At 35.3% G+C, this 20,732-nt stretch overlaps 1 protein-coding gene across 4 annotated transcripts in view; it reads left to right on the top strand.

Annotated features, from left to right (window-relative positions):
- Window positions 1–20,731, top strand: part of LOC149082096 (uncharacterized) — a 49,270-nt gene extending 28,539 nt beyond the window's left edge. For 2 of the 4 annotated variants that reach the window (XM_089235609.1, XM_089235610.1), the window contains 2 exons: window positions 8,787–8,978; window positions 15,726–20,731. In XM_089235609.1, coding sequence (XP_089091735.1) covers window positions 8,787–8,978; window positions 15,726–15,808 — 275 coding nt within the window. In that variant the 3' untranslated portion in view covers window positions 15,809–20,731. Of the gene's footprint in view, window positions 1–7,284; window positions 7,443–8,786; window positions 8,979–15,725 lie in introns of those variants that run through there. The other 2 variants (XM_089235611.1, XM_089235613.1) reach the window with 2 other exon arrangements.
- The last annotated feature ends 1 nt before the right edge of the window (window position 20,732 follows it).

Raw genomic sequence — 20,732 nt, 5'->3', positions numbered from 1 at the left:
TTTTTTCTCAAAACACATACTCATCTGAACACCGCCAAATTTTCGGGAATGTCTTAATGAGACCATGAGAGAAAGAGATTTGTGCAATTAAAAAAATATAGTTCTATTTTTCACCACCAGATGAAAAAGTGGTGCTTTTTTTATCTTGATGGGCCATGGAAAAAAATACGCCTGATGGTAAAAAATTGAACTATTTTTTCATAGCATAAATATCTCTCTTATAAGACATCTTCAAAATTCGGCTGTGTTCGGATGAGTATGTTTTGAGGAAAAACTATTCTGAGATGAGAACTTTTTAATTATAATCACCCTGCATATTGCAAATTTATTTATTCATTTTAATCGTTTTTATGTATTATATACAGGGTGATTCAGAAAAGATGGGAAAAAGTTTTTGGCTGATGAGAGTACACACCAATACAAACAATTGTCATCAAAGAATGCAGGGCGCGGCAGCCCAAGTCGATAAGATACTCGCCTAAAGTACCAAAGGATGTTTAGAGGTGTCGCGAGTTCGATACCCGGTTCGTCCTTGTTAGAAAACTTTCCGAACGCAGGGGTACAACGAAAACGGCGACATGACCGCAGAAAAAAAATCTGCTACCGCAGGGATTCCCCCATCGAGGGGTAAGCGCACCAACCTCCCGATGAATACAAAAAACAAGCCTGCCGTTCGGAATCGAAAATTAATTGTAGGTCCCGGTCTAATTAGCCCTCGTGTGCAGAAAACGACCGTGTTGCGACAAAAATGATCAATGAACGCTAGGCCTAACATGGAAAACGCAAATGCGCCAGCGCGTTTCGAAACGGCTGCTCCGGAAACGTTAAAACGGCATTCCTGTTGAAAAATATCGAGAGAAAAAAAACACCATGCATGCAAATGTAACCTGGGGAAGAAGAAGAAGAATAAATCGTATCAAAGAGTCAAATATCTGCGGCACAGTGAATAAAAGGCGTAGACGGCAGCCCTGTGAAGTCATTCCAGCGCGCAACCGTTCTAACAGTTGTAACTACGGGATAATGGTGCACTTTAGTAATTCTGAAAAAAGCAGACATGCATTTCATTTACGGAGCTGCAAACGGAAGTACCACAGAGGCAGCACGAATGTACGGTGAGTGTTTTCCCCACAGGTGGCTGCCCAATCCGATAACATTTTCGCGCTTGCATCGGCAGCTGTACGAAACGGGATCCTTCCTTGCTTCCAGGTCTGATGCAAGTCCGCGTCTTTTATTCACTGTGACGTAGATTTGCATACGGTTTCTTCTTCTTCCCCAGGTTACATTTGTTGCATGGTGATCTTTTTCTCCCGATAAATTTCAACAGGAATGCCGTTTTAACGTTTCCGGAGCGGCTGTTTCGAAACGCGCTAGCGCGTTTGCGTTTCATGTTAGACCATGTGTACTATCACCTCTTAAAGTGTTTCCCATCTTTTCTGAATCACCCTGTATATGCATTATACATTTTATTTGAAAACAATTATTGTTTTTTTTTTCTTCTTCCATATTTATAGAATTAATAAACTACTGATTATGTTTTACACAGTCCATTCAAATCACAGAAACTTGTTTGTGTGCGTATATGCGTGGCCTTATGACATATGTTGTCAGAGTTATGCTTGTTTTGTATTACACTGGTGCTGTCATGTGTCTTGTATATTTTGAAAGGAAAATGACAGATGCCTGAATATCGTGTTATTTGAGTATCGTGTTGAAGGTCTGATTGCTTCCTGCAGAGAGAGTCGATTTTTCAAATGGGAGACCGGCTCGCATTTGCGCCTCGAAATTTGAAAAGCTCAGAAAATATATACGGACCTAAACTTTGTATGGTATATTCATGAATTATTGAAAATCCCTCAAGTTCCATCACCTATGTTACACGTAGCTATCTCGTATATTATGTGAATCTTAAAATTTATACTAAATCTTTTCAATAATTATTTTCATTTAATTATGACCAAGGTAGATAGATACTCTCAGAATGGAATACAAAAATTGAAATTTGGAAAATGATAGCTATAGAAATGCCAGCTAAAAATAGGCTCTTTGGGTAGGCTGTCAATCCATTGAGAAGGAATTATATTTTAATTACGCTGACAAACGTGGTCCGACGTGGCCCGCTCACCCTAAAGCCCGGTTTTCCTAGGAGTAGAATTTCCGCGCCGTATGCAGCTTGAAGGAAGGGATTGGTTAAAAACCCTGAAATTCATGTTTTTTAACCAATCAGTGTTTTCACGCTGCACACGGTGCAGCTTTCTACAGCGCGTGCAGCGTGAAAACGCTTATTGGTTAAAAATTATGAATTCCAGGTTTTGAAACCAGCGTTTTCACTCTGCACCCGCGCTTAATTTCTACTCCTAGGAAAACCCGGCTTTATTCTCGGATCACATGGAAGCGTCATACATTTCTGGCGTACTTGTGAAACATTTCATATTTTTCAGATATCCCAATTCGATGTATGACTTTGATAATTTTCAGAATTTTTTGTAGTTTTTGTTTAATTAATGTAAATTCGACTTAAAAAATTCCTTAAAAATAAGCATAAAAAACTGCAAAACCAGTTAGTACTGTATTTGATAATACAGGTAAATAAAAATTACTTTGTGAACTCTTCAATATTATTACTCATTTAAAACCAAGAGTAATATCCAAGATTTTAATCTCAATATTTAAATATTCAAATCGATACGTTATGATGCTATTTTACTAGAAAATTACAATTATAAACTTGCATAATATCTGGCAGACATACTGCAAGACATTAAAGTGGACGATGTATGTCCACTGATATCGTTCTTTTTTTGTCACCGCTCTCGAACTACAATATTAGTAAGACATTATCCTCTTTTCTCCTGATTCGGATGAGATGGGAATAAAATAGTACAGCCCCTGATGCCCTATAACACGTGCTTATTTTGCTAGCTAATCTGGTTATGTTTCTCTTCAATAGCACAGAAAGAATGGTTAGACTTTTTTCTCTTTCTTAGGGGTAAGGAATGGAGTATAATAGCCTACGCAGGATCTTCTCCATGGGTGCAGGTTCAACTTCTGTTACTTTCCGGGAGGGTGGGTTCGTTCTTTACTGCAAAAATACAACATAATTTGATTGTATCATCTGAAGTATGTGCTATTCCAGTTTGGTGTCCATTTCGGCCAGTGGTACATTTTTATAATCTTCTGAGTTGAGGAAGTTTGATGTTGATAGTAACATTTCTACGAACGAGGATATTTTGTGATACTGCAACCACTAAATCTCACATGCACCTCATTCATATTCCTCTATGGAATTTCTAACGAATGGTAACGTGTCGGAATGTGTATGTATGTATTGTGAATCTAAGTATCTGTCGAATGCTCACACTCAGTGGCCAAAATATTAGGAACACCTCTGACTCAAACTGAGTGAGTATCAAGAAGAATGACGAATGTGAAAAACATGTATACCTGTTCCAAACACGTCATCAGACAGGTGAGGAAGTAGTAATAGCGCGAAGAAGCATATATGCATTAATAGAATGAATCGGTTTTTTACGTGAAGAAGAGCACCAACCGACACGAACAGAATATGTAATGTATATCTTCTTAGCAACTTCATATATAAAACCACCATATCGATCGTCGCGATGGATAAAACTAGACCAATCAAAGTGATCATTCAGAAATGCATGGGTGTGTGAGAGGGAATCTCTCTCTCTCTCTATACCACGCAATTATACGTTTCTGTCACGTGACGTCACAGTTGGTGAAAGCAGGCCCGTCATTGGGGGGAGGGGGGCAGGGGGCAATGGTCCCCCTCCCGGCTTTTGAAAATACACTAAAAATGGTGTGTATATATATATATACATACATATACATACATTGAGTACATGTGCTTTGCCCCCCCCCCCCCCCCCGCCGGAAAATGACGGTCCTGGGTGGAAGTATTTTTTCACCAAAATTTCTCAAATTGCAGGATGACTTGCGTTAAGACTGCAGAAACTGAGCATAATATAAATTTTCACTCAGGATGAGTATTTCGGGGAAAATGAAATTGGTGTGGACATATATAATTCCCATCCACCGATTTGGGAATTCTCATTGACGAGCGACTTAAGTTTTCTGAACATTGTTCAGCGGTTGTCAAAAAATCGAATAGAATGCTTGGTCTCATTTTCAAAAAGGTCTCTTCGCGTTCTCCTAAAGTCATTCTTCCGCTTTTTCGAGGCTTAGTTCGTCCTGGACTGGAGTATGCTGTAAGGTTTTGGAGACCATACCTACAGAGGGACATAGACTTGGTTGAAGGGGTGCAGAGAAGAGCTACGCGTGTCCTTATTGGCACACAGGGCTTGAGTTATGAAGAGAGACTTCATTTTTTGAATATGTTTACATTGGATGAACGCAGGTGTCGAGGAGATATGATCGAAGTGTTCAAAATTTTCAATGGGATGGATAGGATGGACCATGAACTTTTAGTACACCGCCAATCGACTGCTTTTACAAGGGGACACCAGTATCGATTGGTGAGGGACAATGCAAGGTTATGGTGTCGCAGGGAATTTTTCTCCAATAGGGTTGTTAATAAATGGAATAGCTTACCCCCGGAGGTAGTAAATTGTAACACAATTGACACGTTTAAAAAGAAATACGATAAACATGTTGGGGTAAATCGAGAAGCTATCCATTCTTAGAATAAGACAACCATAAGTATTCTTTATGGGTATTGTATAATATTTTATCACGTGTATATATTGTTTATAATTGTAGTTAATTGCATTTTTAATTGGGTTGCTGTATTTTTGAAACATATGACAACCATATTTTTATGGGCATCTTTTTATCAGCCACCTCGTTGGGCATTTTGCCTGTTGTGGCGTTGTATTTGTATTTGTATTTGTATATTCTATCAAGAAAAATGCGGGAAATGTGGATGTCAAATACAACATATCACCCATTGTCACCCCAGAGACAGCAGTCCCAGAATATTCAAAAAATGTATTGTTCTTAACATTAACACTTTAACGATCATGGACGAGACATCCTGTGCAAACGCAAATGGGACAACGATTTTTTTTTTTTTTTTTTTTTTTTGTCAAGTACATGCTTGCGCACGCTCTAGTTCATTCTTTTTTTGCGTTCCTCGATGGTTACGAGACTGTTTAATGACAACCAAAGCAAACATATGTGTATGTTTCTCAAATACAACTATTCTCATTATAAAACAAAGGACAAATTTTACCGTTTTTCATACCGCGAAACCACTGAAAGGCTGTTGTAGAACTCCAGGGTTTCGCGGAACACTAGTTGGAAATCCATGCTCTATCACTCTCATGGCCACTCACTGACCTAGCCCCACACTCTCTAGGTCACTTACCTTCTCCCCCGCTCTAAACAAAGTCAGATTTATGGTTTAGCCACCCTTCTCGCATTCGGCTCTAACTTTCTTTGCTTGATCACTCATTCCTCAATCTCTTTAACCCCCTGAAACTTGCCACCCTGGGGTACAACCCCTTCCCCGGTTTTGTCAGGCCAGTCATTTCAACTTTTTCAGAGCAGGGGGGGCAAAAAACATATATCGAATATATGTATCCATACATATATTCCACCTTGTTTGTCAATTTCTGTTGTATTTTTTGAAATCTGACACCCCCCTCCTTCCACATGACGGGCCTGGCTTTGGTGCTGCTACTTCGTTACGAAAAAATTACTCTCGCATGAAAATTCTAATTTTTTTTAAATGAGGAAACTATACATTATTATTTTAGTCATAATGAATCAAAAATCCAATCCACTTTAAAAAGAGTTGTATAAGATTTTTTTTTTCCTCCAAAATGAAAATACTTTGAAAGAATTCATATTTCTTCTTCGATGAAGTTGAAAAAAAAAATTTCTGACCATAAAATAAATTTTCCACATATTTATTGTCCAATAATCAAAATCATTATTAAATATTTAACAATTTTAATACAATTGTATTGAATAGGCTGACCATATTTCCTCGAAAGAAATACGGGGCATTGCCTATTGTCGCCAAAGATGATGCCAAAAGCAAGCAAAGCCAAATATTGCTGAAATCACAGAAAATCTACGGGGGTAAATGAAGCACTACTGCAAATTGCAAGGCATTAATGAACTTCACGAAATAAAATGCTGTTCACTATGACAAACAAGAGATAAATATTCTTATTTGGGGATGTTCAAGTATTACGTCAGCAGGATTTTAGTCATTTTTGACCCCCGTCAGCAAAAGTTCGTTAGCTCTGCCTCCCCCCACCACCTCCTAACACATGTTGGGATCAGAGACGTACGCGGGAAGAGGGGTATACGGGGCTCGTGCCCCTTTCCCCAGACGATCAAAAATTCATTTTTTTGATGCAAAAAAATATTTAAAAAAATATTAAAATATTAAAAATTAAATTTTGGAGGAAAATGAAAATACATAAAATAAATTATAATAAATTTCAATGCTTCTAGAAGGCTAAGAATTCAGAATTTCTTTTTAAGAAATACATTGCGACCCACCATCTAAGCCGCATATGCTAAGTTCATGGTCCGTGGTTCTAATGCGGCCCGCCACAACAAACTTAATTTTGTAGAAATGAACTAGGCGTCACATTTACAGATCGCTTAAATAACCCGTGGCACAATTCCAGAGCATTTAAGCAGCCTGTGGCACATTTTCAGATCGCTCAAGTAGGAACATGGCACATTTAGAGATCCCTTGAGTGACATGTGGCACAGTTTTGGAGCATTTAAGCGACCCTCAGTGCTGTTCTACATCACTCAAGTTACCCGCGGCACATTCCCAGATTACTTAAGTGATCCGCGGCATAAGTACGGATCACTTGATTGAGGCACGGCACAGTTTCAGAGCACTTGAAGGATTCTCGGAACATTTAAAGATCACTACAGTGGCCCTATAGAAAACTTATCAATAGGGGGAATGTCAGTTCAGGTGCCCACAAACTAGCGACAGGTTTTCTCGTTTTTGTCACACAGAGTAAGATGTCATTAAGAACATATCATATGTTTATAAGGTTGATGACGTAAGCATCATTCAACCGCACCTCCCGTCATCAAAAGTCAGCAAACCCGAAACCTCCCCCCCCCCCCCCGTAAAAATTATCAAAATATAATTTAGGAGTTGAAAATAATTTTTGACTTCTAAAAAAGAATAAAAATGCAAGTTGACCTTGTTTAAAAAAACGGGAAAGACTGGATTCCTTTTCAGAAGAAATCGGGTGTCCTGGAAAAGACAGAACGTATGGTCACGTTGATGTGTTGAGTATTTTTTTTATATCTAGAAAACATACAAACACGTGGTCAAAGTCGTCCGGATGTAATGTTTACTTGTTTATTTGTTGATGTTTGGTTTCTAGGAGTTGGTCATCATCACCCACTGCTTCAAGTTTTTTATTTCACTTGTGAGAGATGTTTTCATCACAGCGTAACAGTTAAAAATTAGGAAGGTTGTTTTTTTTTTTTAATTAAATCTCTCATTTTCAAATTATTTTGAGCTTTGTTATATTTTTTATATAAGAGCTGTTTTATATTTTAAAATACAGTAGATCCCGCTTATAACGTTCCCATTTTGAGCGTTTTCCCGCTTAATATGACTAATTTTCGTAGTCCCAACTCTTAAGTAATTCTCATTAAGATTTCCAGCTTACGTTTTTTTTTATGACGGTTTTTGTGAGAAAACGTTATAAGCGTTATCCACTGTAGTTTGATGGCAATTCATTGATAGGATGTTCATGGACGAAATTATTCTCTTCATGTGGAGCTTTTCATAATACAATTATTTCCATTACCAATTAGAAATATAGCTTGCAAATAAAGTGAAAAAGAAACTAAAGAGTTTCCCTTTTAGGTAATTTATCTTTATTTATTTGATGTAAGAGGAAAAGTTTCAGTTTGAATTCGTACTCTCAAAATGTCCATGTACATTTAGTGATAACCATCACTGGGATTATTTCCAGCAACAATTAAACTCTTGCTTACTGAAGCTCAGTATCTTACTAGTGAAATCATCAAAGTGAAACCTTGATATAACTATACTCTGTGGACCAAGAAAAAAATATTGTTGTAAGGGGATTATCATGATATATCAAGAGGCAGCAGTTGATCATTAGAGTGTACTCATTTTTCAAACAAGGCTTGAAAAAATATTGTTGTAGAGGAATTTATTGAATACAACAACAGGCCAAAATGACCAACGAGGTGGCTGAGGAAAAAAGCGCCCATAACAAATATGGATGTCATTCTCATGGAAATTTACTTTCCATGCTCTTAATGATGACAAAAAGGTTCAAATTTTGAATAATATGTCTTGATCTACAGGTTGTAGAAACCTAATTGGTATTAAGTGGTGCACAGTTTCGATGCACTCCAGCGAAACAATGTCCAGATGGGCATTAAATTATCAAACAAAAAAAGTAGAGAGAAAACAGAATTTTTTATCTCTTGTTTGTCTGTAAAAATTTATTTAAAAACTTGATTGCGAAAAGCAAAGTCTTGCTTCTTCTAGACAAAAATCATGATTTTTTTTTTTGCACCACCTTTTGAACTATTCGAAAAATCCAAAAAATAAGCTTAAATGAAAAAGGACATTTTCACAATAAATTAGATAGAAAACTCAAGGAGAGTTCATGAAAGTTTGAATTAACTAAGTTCTACTTTATATATACTACTACATATATATACTTGTCTTCTCTGAAATTCGACTGGCACCAATTTATTTATTTATTTTTGTTCATTTGTGAAGAACCTCAAGATTTTCAATTAATTTGTATATTTTTGTTTCACCCACATAGGAAGTACCGTTCAAATCAACATGGCTTGTGAATTAAGAATTGATGTGGAGCAGCCTGCGACATCTCCTGTTTTTGATGATTTCCTACAGACTGGTAGAACAGGAAGGCGAAATGCTGTACCTGACATTCGCTCAGGAAGCACTGTTAGTACAGCACAGCTGCCAGATGCTCTACAAAAATTGTCATGCTCAGGTAAAATCAAGTTGTTAAGTCAATCATCCACTGAAATTCCATGATTCGTTCACTCGAAGCATTTTTAACTTCATTTTCCACTTGTAAAGAAAGGCAGTGAATCGTCACAATTTGTTTGAGACTGTGAATGCATGACATCTATGGATAGAAAAGATGATTCACCTAAACAAACATTCTTAGTCATAGCATGTGCGATCAAATCGCAAAGGGGATAGAAGGTGTTTTTATAGAGTGCACTTCACCAAAAGCAAATATCATATTTTTCAGACAAATTTGTATTTTCAACCATTCAAGGGTACAGGGAATTGTTATGTGGTAATCTTCCTGATGGTGCAACCGGGGCAGCACAAATTCTACCACAAGTCAGCATACTGCTTCATCATTGTTTGGCGTAACATAACCTTGATGGTCCTTGCACCAATAGAAACTAAACTCTAAACTGATCTTTCTTCACGACCCTTGTCTTCAACCCAGAATAATTCTGTGTTCAGATAGCAAAATGTTATGTCACTTTTCCCAAAAAATTGAATTCGCATTTCAAAGTCTCGTTCTTTAAAAGTTTGGAAGGTGGCAAAATTTAATCTTTCTCTTTCAGTTTATGGGGGAATAATAGAGGCAAATTGTAATAAGTCAAAAAGCTGCAGTATCACATGTAGGCGAAATATTTTAGATTTGCCATCAGGAAATTAAAAAAAAAAGATGCAAAATTTTGCCATCTGAGTACCGAGTTGATAGCACATATTGTAGCAAATCTGTTTGAAAAATATATTTGCTTTTGGTGAAGAGCTGTTGTGCACTTTCAAAAACATGCTCTTCCACCTTTGTGATTCGACCACACATTCTATGACCAAAAATGCTTATTTAGGGGGCAGGGCCAGATTTAGGTTTGATGGGGTCCTAGGCTATTGAAGGTAATGAAACCCATTATATGCCCAACTCCAACTGTCCTTTGTCAACAACAAATTGTCGCTGTCTTTTGTGTTGAATATACAGAGTGATTCCATAATTCCCCCTTGCCACATTTTGCTGGCAAAACACTCATCCTAGAGGCATGCTTCCATTAAGAAACTTGAAGAAAAATTATCTAAATAATGTGTGGAACTCAGGGGGGTCATTCATGTTGCAAGGGGTTGTATATTTATTAAAATATGAAAATTAAATTTTTGTATGGATGCCCTGTCCTCAAAAACTCAAGTTGTTTCCCTGTCTCTCCTGAAGACAAAAAAAAATTCCACGTTTCCAAGAGCAGTATTCACTGAAATATCTGAATTAAATATTCGGACAAAAGGTAAGGAAAAAAACAGTATAAATGAAGGAAAGTGCTGCTGTTCATTATTTTATTCACTTCTTTCCCACCTTTACTCTGATTTTTGAATTCTAATATCTCTGTAAATTTAGAAACAGGGAATTTTTTTGTTGGCCTGAGGAGAGACAGGGAAACAACTTAATGTGCGTTTTGAGGACAGGGTGTCTTTATAAAAAATCATTATTTTTTTATTTTAATAACTGTACAACAGGGTATGAAAAAAACATTTTAATTTAATTGACTGACTGCTTATTATTATTATTTTTAATTAAAGCAAACAACAAATATACAATATACAAATATGTAATATACAGTTCCCCCCCCCCCCCCCGTATTCTCAGGGTTACAAATCGCGAATAACCGAAACTATAGGGTTTTTTTTTTTGTATATCTCATTTATTGAAGGAGAAGAGCAGGGTGACGCAGAGGTAGAAGGATATCTAAAAGAGGGTGGAGAGATGTTTTCTAAAAGAACATTGTGATTTCTGTTTGCCATTTCTTCATATCATCAAGTATGTTGGAGTATGTTGATAAGGCTTCCTCTGCTAATTTTTCTACATGTAAAGAACGTACCATAGAAGGATCTGTCATGAAAATAATCTATTGCTGATTTGAACTTGCGAAGCCCTTCCGCTATGTTACACATGGTGAACTGATCTTCTACTTCTTTATCTTGATCTTCATCTGGTACAGCTTCAGTTTCAGGAGCAGTCACTCAGCTGCATTAATTCCTCTTTGGTTAATGCCTCTGAATTGCTATTAATTAGCTGTTCAATTTCTATATCCATGTATCATTGAACTCTTCTACCCCCACCTGTTTCACTAATGTGACAATGTCTTTTATAATTTCTTTGGAAATTTCATAGCTGCCTCCTGGTTGGCAGAGGCTTGATCATCAGTGCTTTTTTACATTGTGCAATCAAAATCGTTTCTTAAACCTATGAAACCAACCTTTACTTGATTAAAGTTCTGATGATGACATTTCACCAGCTCTTTCCTTTATAGAAGAGTAAATTTTTTTTGCATTTTCCTGTATAATATTGCAATCAATTGGAATACCTTTTCTGTGGTAGTCTTGACCCACAAAAAACCGCATTTTCTGTACGAGAAACACATGGATCCCGTAGGCAATGCAACGTTTTCGCTGCCGTAGGTGCAGCTACAGCCTCGACTGATTGAATTTCAGATTCATTTTTTTCTTGATATATCTTGCCGTAGATTCATTGATTGCATAATGGCGGGCAACAGCATAGCAATTGATTTACTTTCTTCAAGCATATATAGTCAATATATCAAATTGTTTTTGTAAAATTTTCACTTTTTTTTTTAGTCTTTTTGAAACATTATCAATAGCACTAGAAAAATTAGCCATTCTAAACGCGTAGGCCTACAACTCAAATTTTGTAAACAAAACACATGAATGACAATTGCTGAGTGTTGGCAAGAAAAAAAATGGAGAATACGGAAACCACGAATATGGAAACCGTGAATACACGGGTGGGGGCGGGGGGCTCAACTGTAATATGCAAATACAAACATAAGTTATACAAAGACAATGACACAAAATACACACATATATTACATACGCTATGTAGCCACGGTCCTTCCAGCAGGCCTATATGATTTTTATTATCGATTCCCCCCACTTCAGCAACGGCTTTTATGTATTAGATGTGTATTTCACTATATATATTTCTAACATGCATTGGACGATAATTGATTTCAAATCACTGCATTAATATCTGTTTTTGATCGTATTAAAGATATTGTATTCTGTATGTCTATTTGTCTGATTATTCATGTAGATGAAGTTCATTATGTTTGGAGCAGGGGTGCAAGAGCTGCGCCAAACTGCGCCGAAACGGTTCTCTTGCTACACGGTGCGCCAAGGCGCCGAATCCCTGCGCATTTGCGCCAATTCTTGTTTGTGGTTCGCGGAGGTACCGCTAATGCCCTGTAGTACGTCAAATACCCTTAATTTAGGAAGAAGGCGCATGAAATTGTTGTTCACGGGACGCGTTCTTTCCGAGACACGGAAAAAGATACGGGGGGAGAATTTTTTTTTCACTTCCCATCATCTACCACAATCGCGTTATCTCGTGACCTTGGAAAGTAGTTATACTACCTTGAAGTATAAAGTCCTGTACTGTTATTGGTATAACCGGCGTTTTATCAAAGTCCCTTAATAAATATTCCAAATTTTCCGATTTCGGAGACCGTTTTTTCTCCTGCTGGTTATAGGCTATATGCTGAAAATAACGGTAATTTCGCGGCTGTCAACCTGCGTTCAAAGATGGCATACATCGAAAAGGTGATTGGTTTACTCGTTTAAATTACCGAAATTTTTCGGAGATCGTTGGGAAAAAATAGAATCTGTAAAAACTCCAGCAAAAATATTCATAGTTTTGTCATCTAGCCCAGTCATCTATGCGGTCGTGTGGTTATCGTCAGCTGTTGCCGATTGTAACAATTTCACATCGCGAAAATCCGGATTTGGCGAACGAGGCCGGCTCGAGGGAAAAAAATCTCTACCCATGCAGAACCTTTTTTTTGGCGCTACTGACCACATGTTTTTGGTCGACAAACCTTTTTTCACCCTTTCAACTCCATTTGGCACCCCTCCTTGAGCGGCGCCCACTATGGCCGCACGGTCCGCCACTGCATTGGTGGGGGAGGAGCATGCTCACAATAGTCAGAGTTTGTACTAGGAGCATGCTCATTTTACATAACTTCTGCGAGATACCTAATATATATTAATGTCCTACCTTTCCAAAACATGTTGTTGGAGAGAATGAAATATTTGCACCCTTTCTTGTTTTTCATACTCCATCTCGTGCATTGCTGGGATGGTAGATTACTCCCTCACGTATTGCTGAGAGGTTGTTTAACATTGTATCACCAACAGAACTATTGATTATGTGTGATGAATGGGTTGCACTACAATCCAAACAATTACAAGAAGTGAAATCAGTTCAGAGAATAGATAGATAGATATTGGGCAGACATATTCAAACTTTGTAACTTTGAAAGCTGCCCAAAGTTCAAAATTTTGCCAGTTTTGGTGAAGACTTTTTTATCTTCAGCATATGGTAACACAGATAGTGAAAAAGAGTTCATTGTTAACAAATAAATAAAAGTCTGTTCAAACATTGAAAAATCTGTCCATGCAATGCTTTAATGTTTAATGGAATAAGACATACAAAATCTTATGTTCAAGGGCATAAAAAATAGTCATGAGATGTTGAACTTCTGAAAGCGACTCTGATTCGTAATCTATTAACATGCTATTAGGTTGAGAAATTGTTTAAGTAAATAAGGTATTTATATTTTTCTCATTTTTTGCATTTTGATTTTGAATTTAATAATTCCTTTAAATTCTGTGAGAAGCCTATTTTATTTTTCACGGAAACTCTTATTATATTCTGCACACACTTTTTTTGCTATATCAGGAGGAATAAGATTTTGGTGTTCAAGCAGCAGAAATTCTTGCTGCCTAGGTTTTCAGTATGCATGTTGCTTAATTTGAAAAGAGTAATAATTTTTATTCGTCATTCGTCGTTTTATTAATGACAGAAAATATAATTCAGAAAAAATTAAAATGGATTTTAATTTGTGAAGGAAATTTATTTAGAATTATTTGTTCCAACCATTTTTGGCAAAACTTTTGGAATTTCACAGAAAAATTACTCCTTATATTGCAGATATAGTTCGTGTTTAGTTCTGCTCCATTTTCAAAATTTCTGCTCCAAAAATGAAATTTGCTGCTCCGAAATGGATGAGGGGCACTTGCACCCCTGTTGGAGCAAGGTAACACAGAAACATTTTTGAAATAATGTTTTTACCTTTAGGCACTTGATAAATATTTCTATATCTATTCAAGATTCCATTTTCATTAATTAGAACAAACCTTGTTAATCATTAAGAATGCATATTTTTTCTTATCACCAACCTATTTCTTTCACCTAATTGCTCAAATTTAATTCAGCATTAATTAATAAACTACAAACAAACTACAAGCAAATAGTATGAACATGAAAATTATTTTTTTATGTAACATGAAAGGTCGTTGAGCCCAAATTAGCTTCATGTATTAACATTTCTCTTGTAGAGAAACATGTTTTTATTCATGAGGGCTTCACTTTAAAGTAAATGCCTCGTGGAGATTCAGTATCACATGGTGCAGGAAACTAAATGGAGCATCAACGAAATGAGAAACGTATGTGCATTTGGTGGATGCATTTATTATGAGTTTCTGACTTGCATGATGTTGCTTAATAATTTACACATTTTCATTCCTTCACAGATTTAATGAGTTTTGGTGGAAAATGAGCCGACTTTCAGTATCAAAATTTCAAGTCCACACAGTATTTATGTTGGTGCAACATCTACCGTTAGTTTAAATCAGCAATTAGGGCATATAATTCAAGGTTTTATACAAAAACTGATTTTTCCTGGTTTTTTTTTTATCAGGGGAACTCTAGTGCCTGATTGCAATGCATTTCAAATGCTTAGTGCAGCTATATCTAAGTTTAGCTCTCTATGTTTTTCTCAAATTTTTTTCCATGCACAAAATCTAGAAATAGAGCTTTTCTTTCTGCACTGTATCTAGGCATTAGGTTCAAGCCTATATTTACTAGATCTTTTTTTTTTTTTTTTTTGATCAAGAACTTTATTCCACATTTCAATAACATGAAAACCATGCACTATGGGTTACTTTTATTCAATATCATTGAAGTCAAATAAAGGAAAAAATAAATTTGAATTTTACAATTTAAATCAATGATTTTTAAAAAAAATTATGTGATTCAAATTGTAATTTTAATCGGCATACCCTGCTATGCAATCCTTTGCGACATGAATGATATATCTGTGAATTCTATGTGTTACTCGGATACTTTTGCTAATTTGAAATATGCCTCTAGAATCAACGGTTTGCCATCAGAACACTGCAAGAAGTATTATGGGATCACCCTGTATGATATATGGTAATTTATGGACCTAATACGTATCTAAAGCATTTTAAACATTTGTAATGTCAGGTAACAAAATTCTTAACTTCCTACTTCAATGTTAATGTGATCTCTGAGCAATTTCTCTAAAAATTAACTGCGATTTTTGAGGTCCTCTACAAAGCTTGGGGCCCTGGGCTACTACTTTACTGCACACCAACTCCAGTCATATATGGCCATGTGACAATAGGCCCTAAGCTGCATCTTGCCTAGCCTATAGGGAAATCTGGCGCTGTTTAGGTGTCTTGTATAACCTGCCCTGTGAATTTATAATCACCCTGTATTATGTAAGCACCCATTATATGCAATTCAATATTAGTTTAGGGATGGAGTAAAGTTGAATTTTATATATATACGTGAGCACAGCTGTATTAACGAAACACTTCTGGAAATAAAATCTTATGCAATGTTTTCTTCTTCACTTAAATCCAGATTCATCCAATGGTGGAGTGTGCGGAGCAGGACCAAGCACTTCAACGGAACAAGTTGCTGGAACATCATCTCAAGAGACGTAACAACAAACATTCATTCTTCATTCTACAACTGTGGACTGTCTATTGCAGTATTTGTTGATATATATATATGTACTGGGACTCGATTATTGTCTATATGACTGGATCATGTCGTCTCTGAATTCAACAAGATCTGACCTACTCTAGTCATCAGTATGTATTCAGATCCGAGGAAGTTACTTCTCCTGTAGCTGAATCAATAAGGATTTTCATAAATATCATACAAAATGTCACAACTTTCATTTGTAATGCAATTTTTTTTTAATGCACATGAAGGATATTTTGATAAATGTGGGGGGGGGGGCATGATTCATACCACATTTTGAGTGATAATTTAAGTTTTCTATACATATGCAATGATGCCTTGCAATTCAACATTTTCGTAGTTCAGTGCTAAAAGTCTCTGGGACTGCACATGCTCATGCTTGAAGTTTCCCGGTTGACTTGTCTAGAAAATATTGTCCTGCAATCAGATATTAGTAACAAGTTAGCATTGAATTGCAAGGCAACACCACTGTGCACTATATAAAGTATAATTTATTTAACAATGCAGACACACAAGCTATACAGACAGATGTTTCTTTTAGAACAAACATTTAGCTTTTAAATTGTCCGTAATGCATTTAAGTTTCGTTTGTTCGTCTTCATACATATATATGTAGGCATTACTTAAGTAGTCGTTTGATATGACGAATGAGCTTCTTTTATGGATATCATTAAAGTTTGGTTATTATTTTCTAGTTTTTAATGTGCTTGTGTTTATGTGTACTGTGCACATATAGTGAAGGATTTTATTGGTAGATTGTCCTCTGTAATTGTCCAATGAAAATGATTTCTTAATTTCAAAACTGAAATTATAAAGTAGATTATGTCTTTGATTAGCCTTCATGGTGCTTAGAGACTTTGGGTATGGAATATCCAGGCCCTAAGCATATTATGATTGTTGCCTGGCAGCCAAGTAGTTAGCGCTCCAATTTTTAATTCAAAATCTCTCGGTCATATGAAGGACTTCGAACAGTGATTTGGAATTGAGACAGTTGTTAGTCCTAGTCTAATTACAGCAATTGTATGCATGAGGCATACTTGGCATATTAAATTAGGGTATGCACCTAAAATTAAAGTTTTTTTTCAGACAATGGAACCTCTTAAAATCAAACACGTGTGGGACCTAAAAATTTGTCTGATGACTGGGAACGTCTGCTATAATAGGGAGTAAAATACATTAAAGCTCTATTCCAATGGTCTCTTTCTATGGAAGGTTCTACTGTATGAAGATAACTTTCAAATAATTACAATAAGAACTCCCTCAAAATTTCATTACACGCTGCTTCAAAAAGTTCATATCATAAATTAAGTTGTTACACATATATTAGATGCACTTTCGAGTGAGGTTAACCAAATTCAGTGGCATAAAAAAATTTTGTTCCACAGTGAAATATAATGATGAACTGATTTTTATATTGCCATACTTGTAACAAAATTATATTCATTTGTCCTAAAGCTTAAAATACTAATGTGTTATGATATGGGAAGCATTTATACCAAAGTATTTTCTGTTGAACAAAAACTTGTTCAGCACATGCAGGAAAGAGAACAAATAAAATGATGTGATGTAAATGAGCATTCATTGGTTTCTTTTTTATATGAACTTGTATCATGCTTATTTGCGAAGTGCAATTATATGTTATTAAATATGTTTTTTCTCACTCAAAAAACAGTTCCTTTCATCATTATATACCCGGAATCTTCTCTAACCATGGAAGTGCGTCAAATTTAGTTTTATTGTTAACGATATTACTAGTCTGATACATATTTTTCTACTCAATAATTTATATGATAGTTCTACTTGTTTCAAAAACAGGTAGTTTCAAATAGCTTCAAAGGCCACAATTTTTCATCAACATTATTTCCCCCTTATTCATATAATCCTATCACATTTCACAGCTTACTGCAAATGTGATTTCCAAAGATATCCTTAATTTCATCCATTTAAATTTTTACTGCTTATTTTTCATATAAATGTATTAAATTTAATTTTTACTCTTTTTATTTATACACCATCCCACTCAAACCCAACTATGCTTGTATCCGTCCTTGAATTTCTCAAGTATTATAAAATATACATTATATGTAAAAAAAGAACTAATTTTTAAAATTGTACCTACTAAAAGAACATCATGAGATATGTGTCAATCTTTATACTATACAGCCAAAGTTTGTTATAATAACCCCCATTATTGTAATCATTGCATCAACCTCCTCAGTCCTGAAGGAAACTTTGAATTTTAAATTTATTTTTAATTATAAAACCATCAAAAATTGCCAGCGTACGATTATGAATAAATAGCTACCAAATGGTACTGTCTAGAACTGATTTTGAGGTATCTGTGGGCATTTCATTTAGCTAGGTTTAATATTTAAAAAGTGCTGTCTAGTGTCTTCTACAAACAATGCCAAACTTATACTGTTGTTATAATCTCCTAAGTCTCAAATGTTTTCCTATTCACCCCATGTTATTTTTAATCAAATATGATGACCTTCCAAAAATTGTTCAATCCAATCACAATACAAATCAACAAAAAGTGTGTTCAACCTTGACCTTTGATGTTGGATAATTTGGTATGATTTATTTGCAATAAATGGTGAGAGACACATGTCTGATGTGTGTGACTGTTGTATGACATACCCATCAATTTTTGGGGGATTAGGGTTTTTGAAGTATGGATAGAAAAGAAGGGTATAAAAGGCTCTGGCCATAGAGCATAGGTCATGTCGTCTAATAGGCATTCATTATAAAAATCACTTTCCTTCAGATAAGGGGAGAATATACAGAGATAAAAGTGGAATTACATTTTTTTGTTACATTTATCAAACATGGCAACGCAATACTCTTTGTTGGACTTAAATTTCATATACATACTTGTGTGAATGAAATTATTAAAATTTTATTATCTTCTAGAAAAACCTGATACTTTGTCACCACAACTACTACATTATAAGAAAATGATTAATATAGAGTTCTCTTAAGAAGCTCTTTTTTTTACCTTTGATAAAATGACTTCCCTATATAATATTCATTTTCTGTATAATGGAAGAGGCAAGATTGTTATAAGGAACATCAATTTTATATTGATTTCAAAAATATCTGAGAAAATTAACTTTAAAAAGTCTTTTTCAACATGCATGATTGTTATGGAAAATTTGTGGACCAAAGAGTAACATTGCTAAATACAATGTCATCGTTATAAGAAGTTTCATTGCATAGAAATATCCCTGGTTTACAAATGTGTAAAAACTCAATGAAATTCATGTGGACATTGTTTCCAACATTTATTATAGCCAAGGTATATATTTTTCTACACACGTATATTAATACTTACTCTCATGATGTTTTTCTGGTGGGTAAAATTTAACGCACTGTATAATGGTATGATATTTTAATTAATAAGGTTGCAATAATTTTATCAGAATCAAAATCATTTGATGATAACATTATAAGACACTTGGAGATTAGTAAGAAAGTATAAGAAGTTTTTAACTTTTCATAACAGTATACACAAAGAAAAATAAGTTGCATTTCATTTGAGCTTCTATATATGTATTTAGACAAACTTTTTTCTAATAGTCACGTCATTAATTTCATAGGTTTCTGAAGTTACGGCAAAAAAATTAAAGAAATATTGATTTTATATGAATTTTCAAAAACCAATGTTTTTAACATGCACTTAAGGGGAAGAGTTCAAATAATGTTTCAGTGAATGCATATGTAATTTTTTTTATAGACTGAAACCAATGGCATCGGAGCTGTGGGTGGAGCACCCACATAAGTTTGGGGCACGGGTCCGAGCATACCCAAAATTGATTCAGAAAAATCAAAATTTCCTACGTAAAGCTCAAGATACCCCACAGGTTCAAAACATTTTTGACACCTTTGACTGAAACATACTGTATCCTATCATGTTTTTTTAACATAAAAGAGTATTAAATATAAGACCAACTGCTGGTTACAGTAGATCCTGCTTATAACGTTTTCCTACTCAATAGCATAATCCCATGTTTCACTAATTTTCATAGAGATTTCCCTTTCAAAGCATTTTCCTGCTCACTATGTTTTATGGCGATTTTTTGAAAAATGTTATAAGTGAGATCCACATACTATAATTTTATTTAACCCCCTTGGCTGTATTTGAGATAATATGTCTGCACCAGCAAGGAAGGATTCCATTATCTATCCAAAAAATTCTGAATCCAAGCTAACTCTATGCACAAAACAATAAGCCTATTGTATCGTCAGACAAGTTCTAGAAACAGAAAAGTTAGTATATTGATTTCAAAATCTACCCAACCAAGAACAACACTTATGCGAACTCCTCTTGTCTTTTTTCGCAGTTAATTTAATGCAACTAGAGATTCCATTTTTGTCAATTTCTGCAGGAAGGAAACTCCAATGTACTTTTCAGCAAGCAAAAGAAAAACTGAAACAGCTGAGGGGTTAAAGAGTTCTTAAATAGTACAGAGTTGACATAAATAGTACAATTTATTTATAGTATACCCAAAATACTGTTAACTGAATTTTTTTTTCAAATGTGAAATCAATTAGATTAGTTGAAAAACAAGAGTCAAATGCAAGTCTCGCTCCCTGATACAGGCCACCTATAATTAACCACGGGAACAATTTGAGGAACACGAACTTGCCGTATGAATAAGTAAACTCTCTCTCATTAATGCTCAGTGACCACCATAAAAGTATTGCTTGTAATATTAAGAGCCATTTTTTATTCACTTTGGGAGAAGGAAACAGATGTTGTGATATTTGTCTCATTGGCCTGTAATTGTGTTGAGCATTTGTACTTGGAACTGATTGTTTATGTATGTACTGGTATGTGTATAATACATTTACTTTGAATAAAAAGTGGATACCAACAAC

This window comes from Pholcus phalangioides, unplaced genomic scaffold (genome assembly GCF_987345545.1).
Source record: "Pholcus phalangioides strain wild (caught in Gottingen) unplaced genomic scaffold, Ppha-v1.0 ptg000009l_1, whole genome shotgun sequence".
Taxonomy (NCBI): Eukaryota; Metazoa; Arthropoda; class Arachnida; order Araneae; family Pholcidae; genus Pholcus; species Pholcus phalangioides.
Note: the sequence above shows the minus strand (reverse complement) of the source record. Positions and strands in the feature narration are given on the sequence as shown.